The 8,939-nt window shown below is 46.2% G+C and overlaps 1 protein-coding gene across 1 annotated transcript in view; it reads right to left on the reverse strand.

Moving 5' to 3' along the window:
- The window catches only part of LOC136645910 (glypican-5-like), a 468,549-nt gene extending 460,742 nt beyond the window's left edge, over positions 1-7,807 (reverse strand). The window contains exons 1-2 of the mRNA XM_066622361.1: positions 7,612-7,807; positions 2,477-2,481 (exon numbers count right to left, since the gene is read on the reverse strand). Of these exons, the coding sequence (XP_066478458.1) occupies positions 2,477-2,481; positions 7,612-7,807 (201 nt within the window). The remainder of the gene's footprint in view (positions 1-2,476; positions 2,482-7,611) is intronic.
- Positions 7,808-8,939: the final 1,132 nt, after the last annotated feature.

Consider the following 8,939-nt stretch of genomic DNA (forward strand, 5'->3'; position numbering starts at 1 on the left):
AACTCATTCCTGAGTCCTACAGCTTACGATATAAACTTTTTCTAAGGATTCCTGTAAGGTAAGTTCCAATCAGATTTGTAAATGTGCACATCAGGTTTTTCATGGTCATAGTCTACTTTCTGTACAGATACTTATAACACCATTTCACTCCGTTACTGAACATTTTAAATTATAACATTCCCTCTCACTTTCTGTGTGCCATACCTTCTCCTCCAATGCTAATATATGCAAACAATATTGTACAGAACTGTATATCACACCTATTGCTAAATGGAATAGCCTACCCTTTTTTGTCTGCGGGCTGTGGCACAAAGCAGCTGATTAAAAGAAAACAATAAATCACACACTAGTTACAATAGATCAATAGTTACAGAAAACAAAACTAAACAGACCACCACCATCACACCAGCTTGATGAAAACAACTAATAGCCCTAAACCTCACCCCAACACCCTGCAGAAGAACCAGGTCTATGCACCTGACAGAAGGCATGTACCATTTTTTTTTTTTTACTAATTCCCTCCTGTTGGTTCTTGCACAAAGGACAGGCAGCTGTAGGTGCATGTTTAAAAATGAAAAGCTGCTTTTCAAAATGGTGGGGAGGTTTGCTTAACCTTCTCACCTCTGGCCTCCCCAGTCACTACTCCCCCACTGAAGCTGGTAGTGAAACCTTTTTGACAGTTTCCTAAAGGCAGAAGGTCATTTTAAAAAGTGGGTTCAAAGGATGAAAAGTTTGGAAACCATTTTCATTCTGGTAGGTTTAGGTCCAATTTTATATTGCTAAGCATATTTTTACCCATTGTCTTTACAGGACCAGTCTAAGACCACCTGGTTCTAGGAAGTGCACCAAATGCTATCCTCCTCTTACCTAACTGCAAGGTAACTGCCCTTCTTCCTCTGCCCATTCCCTATACTTAAAAAGGAAGACACCTGGAGGAAAGGACAGACAATCCAGAGAACAGGAAAAACAGCAGCAGTGGAGGCTAATGCCCTTGTTGATGCTCCATTCGCAGCTGCCCACACAGATGGGCCAAACCTGGATCCTTTTTAGTGTGGTGGGTTTTGTTTTCTGAGTTGTATTGTTTTTTCACTTTGTTGCCAGCAGCCACGGGGATTTCAAAGCTTTGGACATGGAAAGGCAGGTTATAAATATGTTAATAAATAAACTGAAGGAAAGAGCTGTCTACGGATTCATTTATGCAGAGACGATCAGTTCAAAATTCATATCTTCTTTTTAACAAACTAAGCCACAGTCATACCGTTAACCAAACTGAGAACTTGGGCATTTAGGAAAAGGGTTTAAAACTTTTAATTAAGACAACGCAAGATAGGAGATTCCGCAGCCCGACAACAAGCAATGTTAAGAGCATGGGATTTGATACAGCAAAACACACTTAATGTGCAGTGAGAATCAATACCACCTTTTGTACACTTCTTTCTACCCTTAATTAAAGGGCATGTCAGCCAAAGTTTAAAAGCACATTAACTTTTTCACATCTGTAGCTATTTGTTGTTTTCCTGGGAACTGGTATGCTATTTTCAGGGAGAACTTGCTTGAAACTAACAAGATAAGAAAACAAAAAGAGCCCTCTTACAAACCTGGCCACTTGTATGCTATGAAAAACCTACCCCACATATACTGGTGAAAGATACACAAATAGGTTTCTGGCTGTACCTTTGTAACATGGCCAGAAAACTTGAGAAAATTAAAGACTCGCAGGTATCAAGTGTTTGTGTATAAACACAAGGGCATTTTGTGTACAACAAGTGTGTTAACATGAGAACCAGAGCAATGTTTGCATCTAGTCACAGGAGGCCCTGGGGCAAAGCCCTGCCCTGGTTTCCTACTTATGCAGAATGCACTGGTGCTATGCAACCTCCATGACAGGGCAGCATTGGTCCAGAGCTGGGCAGTGGCTACACTAGCCACCACCATCTTTCAAAAACAAAAAATGCACTGCACATTAGAGCACCACAGTCATGCAGCAATGAAAGACACTCACAATTTTGGTTGCAGCCCCCACCATGACTGGTGCCCTTTAGCAAGTGTGGTGAGCAAATGTTGCATGTGCTCCACGAAGACACCCTAAGTGCTCTATCAGGATCTATCCACCTAGACTTTAAAAAAAGATCTAGAATTAATTGTAGTTTTTAATTAATAATAACCAGAAAAAGACTCTCAAACATCTATTTCCCTATATTTACACATGCCTGCAAACTGCAGGAGCTGAGCTCTTTGCAGGATAATTGGCAGCTACAGTATCTGATCTTTGAGTAGCCTCAGGGCTTGAGGCAATTAGTTATCTGATCTTTCCATCACCCTTTGGTGATCTGCCAAAAATCGGGTTGGGACCCTCCAGTGGGTCCCAAACCATAGTTTGGGAACCACTGCCCTAAGAACCTCTACTGAGTGCAGCCAAGCCTTACATTTTTCTTTCCTGATTCGCAGCAAGACATTCAAGTGGGCTGGTGATAACATCAGCTTTGTGAGGAAAGCCTCTCAACAACTGTGGAACACTGAGCAATGGGATGAGTGCATTGCACTGTGGGGAAAAAAAATATGGCTGTAGACAGCACAGTCACCATGAAGCACTTTGGACCACTGTAGCCACTCAGGCTCTCAACTGAGCCAGATGCTGGACAGTGCTTCAAGATGGGCTTCCTGGACTGGACTTCCTGATGACCTTTGCACTCCCAAACAAGTGTGTAAGTTGGCCAAGCTGGAGTATAGTTTCAGACCTAACTCAAGAAGACTGCTTGTGCAAAATGCAAAGGTCTAAAAATGCAGCCACCACTGCTATAACTTCCCACCACTGCCATGCAAGACAGCCCTTGACAGAGCCAGGATCAGAACAAGGACAGCCAGCCAAAACTAAAGAGGATCCCAATTGGAGAGACTGTGACATGGGAAGTGCTTGTGTCCCATTTGTGTCTTCAAGTCTCTTTTCCAGACTTTTGTCTGCAATTTTTGAAACAATGTTAAAGAGCATAAGACAAATGGTCAGGATTTTTCCTGTAGTGTTCTAAGAACTTCTTTATTTCTGTAACTGTTAGAAATTAGGCACACTAACTTTTCTTCCCCCAGGAACATGACAGTCTCTCTCTAAAGACAACTGCTTCTTCAAGTGGTGCAGAATATAGAGCTATAGTAGGTAGGTCCTTTCATATGAGAACCTGCAGGCACTCTGTCTTGTCATAGCTGTGTCCAAGTGAGTTAGAAGGAATTGATCCTGGCCCATTCAGCAGCATACATCTTGGGTTACATTTGAAAGTTTCTTGTCCTTCCAAAACTGGGGAGGGGGGGGGAGACATGCAGCACATATTTTCACATGCAATGACTCAGGGACTGATTTATTTATGCACTCCACAAGGAAACCGTGTTGTAGTGCCCAGACAGTGGACTATAGCTATAGCTCAGGACTCAAGGAGAGGACTTGATCATTTGGGTCAACAAAGTTGTACTATGCAGGCCAACTATACAGCACGTCCCATAGAAGAACTGTAGCCTTACAAAGCAGACAGCAACTGGGATGGGAGGAGAGGCAGACATTTTTCCAACAGGAACAGTGGGGCAAGAAGGGAGAAAACTGCCTTTGTCACTATATCATTGGTCCTCCTATCCTTGGATTCAGAGGCACTGGAGTAATGTTGATGACAGCTTTTCCAAAAAAGCTGTTGCATTGCCCTTCCCAATGCTGGGAGACTGACAGCCTGGAGTGCTGCTGCTGTTGGATTAGATGTGCTCCATTATTCAAGGGTGAGAGATGGGTGCTCTGTACTTTTTCAAAGGCATTGTTTTACCTAATTTATACATTGCAGGCTGACATCATGAACATGAACAGGGGCAATGTCCTAGCTCAAGGATTTGTATGCAACTAGGGTGCAATAAACCAAATTTTAGTTAGGACAGACTATTCTATCCTGCACTGTTAGGATTAAGAAATCACTTAATTCAATTTAACAGGAACACCAAGAATCTTCACAATATCAAGTGATATACAGTAAAATGTTTTAAGTACAGTCTGATGACTGACTTGCTCTATCACAAAGAGCATTCCCCACATGCAAGAAAAACTGTTCCAATCTCTCAAAGGACACCCAACACACACACCTTGGCTGGTAGCACTTGCTTTCCTCAGACCCAGGAATGCAGCACCCATACAACACCTTTGTGTTGGTGGTACTTAGGCACCAAAAAAGTCATGGGATTGGCAGGTTCTTATGGGTGTCTAGACCAAAGAAAAAGAGACCAAGAACAAAGTCACCATTTTTATAGTGATTGGAGAGGCAGGAGACAGAACTAGGAAGGAATGAGTTAATGATGAACACCTGCCCCCATGGGGCAGTTTGACACATGGTTTGAGAGTGGTAGCTTTTCATTCAATCTATCACATTGGTGATCTTACTTGTCCTCCAAGGAGAGCAAAGAGGCATTTTAGAAACATGGTGACCAGATATCATAAGATCTGAACCCACATCCTGTGTCTTAGTTGCTATCTAGCACACAGGTGTTGCCACTTGCACATCTCTCTAACAACCAGACTGAGCCATTACATATGCATTCTGGAACACTTGGTATCTTTCCCTTAACCTGCTCAAGAAAGTAGTAACATTTCCATGACACAGCCTCATAAATTGCTGCTTGTCACAGACTTTCCAGTCACTTAGTTAAAATGTTGTCATATGAGACAAATGGCCTGATCGAGCCAATAGCTTGCCTGTGGCAATGTTCAACAGATGCTTCAGAGCATAAGCCATGCACATATTCCTACAACACATCCAGCAGCATAACTGCTTCCTAAACTTCCAGTTTACCCTGAACATGTTGCAACCCAAACAAAATGAGGAGAGATACCTTTTGTGGCTTTTGATCATTACTACTGCATTTACAAAATAAACTACAGACATATATATAGTATATTCACTGATGTGATGTACATGTTTAATCATCCTGAGGACCATTCCAGAGGCTAGTTTGCTCAAGCAATAAACGTGCAGCTGTTACACAGTTGTTGTAGGGGATCCAAACAGCTAGTCTGCCTGCTTTGTGGGAAAGTTACATTTAATGAGCCCAGCACTCAAGCTGCAATATTGCGTTGCTGAGAAAATACAGTGTCCTAACCATCCAGCCCACCTTGTACATGAGTGCTGACTGCATGAGTCACAAGCACCTACTGGATAGTGCCTGTAACATCTCTGTGAACAGTAGCCCAAATTCCCCCTCTTCTCCCACTTTGGAACATTTTCAAGTATTTTCTTCTGCTTCAAAATAAACTCCTCTGCACATGGTACAGAATCCTAGCATGGAGTACTTATGCAATCCTTGGAAAGGAAAAAAAAACCTGATAAGATGCCGAAGATATCCCATCATCCTGTAGCAGTGTCCCACCATTACATTAGCACACATGCAGGCGTTTTTAAGACTAGTGGAATTGGCCTTAGCCACCTGCCGCAAGCTCTCTCAAGAATCACCAAGGGATGAAATATTATGTCTTTTTTGACAGTGGACCTTAGCCACTGCTAGGGGAGTGGTGAGAAGTCATTACCTGGTAAGATCCTCACATATGCTCAGTGGAGTAGGGACACAACATATTGAAAGTAAGCATCACTGAACACAGCAGTGCACAAGGCTGCGAGCCCAATATGCAGGTCAACTCAGAAGTAAGTCCCATTATAGTCAGTGGGGTTGACTGCCTAGTACAGATAGGATTGCAGCCTGAGCTGCAGTTGTCTCACTATCCTAAGCCGGATTCCTTTTTTTTACAATTATAATTTTATTATTATTTCTTCTATTTATTTTTAAAGTTGCTTTCTATTCAATGTACAGATATCTGGACTTCTAGTCCAGTCCATGCTTCCCATATACACCTTGACAACTACAGCATTTATGTCCAAAGGAAACCATATAAACCCAAATTTACTTCCAGCTCATGTACCCAGCAAACTATTAAAACATTTCTAAGCTGCTTTTCTGAAAAGTAGTTTACAACAATACCATTTATCAAGTCAAGACTTTCCTGAAGTAGTGAAGACATCAATACCAGCTAAACAGAAAAACCCCAACATTTAAATCATTACCAATTCAAGTATTTTTCATGGAAAGGACTTATTTGAAAAGCTTCTTTTTTATTTTCCACAAAGGTCTTTCTTTCTTTCTTTTTTTAAAGGGAGAGGCTGAAGGGTATGTATGCTCAAGCAAAGAGTACATTACGTAATTTCAATTTCAGTAAAAGGTGCAAAAGCTACATTTGATGTATTTACAGTTACTGTACTGAAAGGCAGAGCTACTACTTTTAATTATATGAACAAAAAATTCATTTTGACTTTTCTGCAAAATGTGCTTTATTGTGGTCCACCTGTGACCTAGTTAAAACTGATGCCATAAAATTTTTTCCCCACTTTGCATGAGTCTTGCAAGGAAATGGCCTGGGTTAAATTCTCTCTTGGCATCCCTCCAAGACCTTGGGGGGGGGGTGCTCCACAGCACCTAGGGATCATTTGATGCTGTGCTCTCAGCTGGTTACTAGACATGATCTCTTTTGCTGGGACCAAGCGATTGTAGCCGTCCAAATGGATGCTGCAGAAGGTTCCCTTGTTCTAAGCCTGGGGTGGCCAAGAAAGTTCTGCTGAAAGCCTGTCTGGCTCTGTGTGCCGAGAGTCACTCATGGATTACAAATTTTCTGTTAACTTCCTAGAAAGTGCAGGGAAAGAAAGTAGGGGGCAGAGATGGGGGGGAGAGTGGTGGTGACACTGCCATTCAGTTTGGGGCACAGCAGGCAGCCTGACTCACAGACCTGTTTTACAGAAACAGCATCTTTGTATCCTTTGTGCTTTGCTAACCCAGAACTGGATTCCTTTGAAGTGAGCCTTCTGCCTTCTCTTCCCACCCATCATCCCTGCCTTCTTCTCCAAAGCGTGAACAGAGCACTGTGATGTTCTCTCTTTACATCTGTGGGTCACATGACAAGGTCAACAGGCAGGCACTGCCCCAGTGCTACTCTGAAGAAGCTGGTGCGGAGACAAGAACACACCCAGGGTGAAATGCGGGGGGCGGGGGGGGGGCGGCGAAGATGAGAAAGAAATCAAGTCCATTTAACTAAATGAGCCCGTTTCCAAGGGCAGCAGGGCCATCACACCCTTCCTCAGCCTGAGCCAGCTTCTTCTCCCCACAGGTGCGGGGAATCAGTGGCACCGCTGCCCAGCACCAGCAAACCAAGTTCAAGCAGAGCTCAGGACATGCCAAGCAGACCCCCTCCCCGGTTCCTGAAAGGCTTTGGCTGCCTTACTCCAGGCGTCTGTTCCCCCCTCCTCACTCACCATGCCCCATCCCTTTCCTTCAGTCCCAACTGCTAGCTAGGGTTCGGCTGCAGATGGCCCTGGGGGTAAGTACTATTGAGCTCAGTGGGGCTTACTTCCGAGGAGGCCTTCCCTGCAAGCCCCACGCCCCTGTGGCCAGGGAGTAAGCCCCACTGGATCTAACGGGACTTGCCTCCGAGTAAACACTCAGGAGCGCGCTCTCTGTTCGGAGACCGTAAGCCTACACTGCGTCCCATACAGGGAAAGCAGGCGGGGAGGTGGACACTAAGAGGGCGGGAGGGAGAGAAGTACTGACCGGCTGTGGGCACATCGGGGACGAGCTTGAGGGGCCCGATCTGTCGGATCTGAAACGCCGTCCTCACTTCGTGGCAGCTGGGATTCTTGAGCCCGGAGACCCCGCTGCTGCAGAGTCCGGCCGCCACCGCCAGCAGCAGCAGCAGCCCGAAGCGCCGCCGGCACAAGAGGACCCCAGGGCTCCTGTCACCGGCCATGTCCACATTCCCCACCAGGGTCCGAGATAAGCCGGAGGGGCGCCCCAGAAAGTCAATCAGGACACCCGCGAGTGGCGGGGGGGGAGGAGTGGGGGGCTGAACTGGGTGGCACTGATCGCGCTGGGAGAGAACTTGCGCTGGGCAAACTTGCGAGTTGCACGGGCGGGGGGTGGGGCGCTCCGGAGACCTGCGCTGCGGCTGCAGGAGCGCCCGAACGTTCGGAGCGCCCACGTTCCAAGCTCAGAACGTTGCAACCTTCAAGCGCCCCCAGGCCGTTCCAGCGTTCGAAGCGGGAGGCTGCGGGACTGGGAGCTGGCGCTCGTCAGCTGGGCAAGCTCGGCGCGTCGACAGTGTGCCTCTCCCTTCCCTCCTCCTCTCCTAAACTGCGCTCCCTCCAATAAACGCGGGAGGTGGTGGTGGTGGTCCTGCCGCCCAGCCCTCCTTGCACAGCAGGCTCTGTGTGAGGGGAGCAGGCGATCTGCTCATTGGCTTCTGCTATAATTAGACCTTAAAAAAATCTTGAAGGAATCTCCTTTAAAGCCGCACTGACACTGCATCTGTGCGCGCGGGCCAAGGAGGCTACACTGGAGCAAGCGGCGCTGGGACTTCCCAAGGACTGGGGGGACCCCCCTCCCCCCGCTGTGCGGCTTGTCGGACACCTTGGCCGCGCAAGGAGGGTCCTCAGCCAATGAACGCGAGCGCCAGCTCGAGGCAGGCTGGTGGCCAAAGGAGTCGGGGGTTTGAGACTGTAGGATTTGAAATTCCCGAGGGGGGTGGAGGTTGCCAACTTTTCCCCCCAGCAGCCATCCTGCTTCTGTGACTTTAAGAGCGGATCGAACGGTGCAGGGGGTGCTCATCACGTCTAGCTCCGTGCACTGAAACGCTTCGTGGGCCAGGCAGTTAAAGGCACAGAAGCAAGAGTCATTAACCATTCCTGCCCAACGTTGCGTAAACACAACAGGGACTTAACGTGTACACCTGTGAGCCAGGCAAAAACGGGTTAAAAATCTGAGTTCAGACTGAATGGCTCTGATATCCCCAAGTGAGTTTTGACACTACTTGTATACAGTTGCACCTCTGAAATGAATAATTTTAAAAGACATGTAGATGTGAAATATACTTCTATGAATAC

Source organism: Tiliqua scincoides, chromosome 3, assembly GCF_035046505.1.
Source record: "Tiliqua scincoides isolate rTilSci1 chromosome 3, rTilSci1.hap2, whole genome shotgun sequence".
NCBI classification, from domain to species: domain Eukaryota; kingdom Metazoa; phylum Chordata; class Lepidosauria; order Squamata; family Scincidae; genus Tiliqua; species Tiliqua scincoides.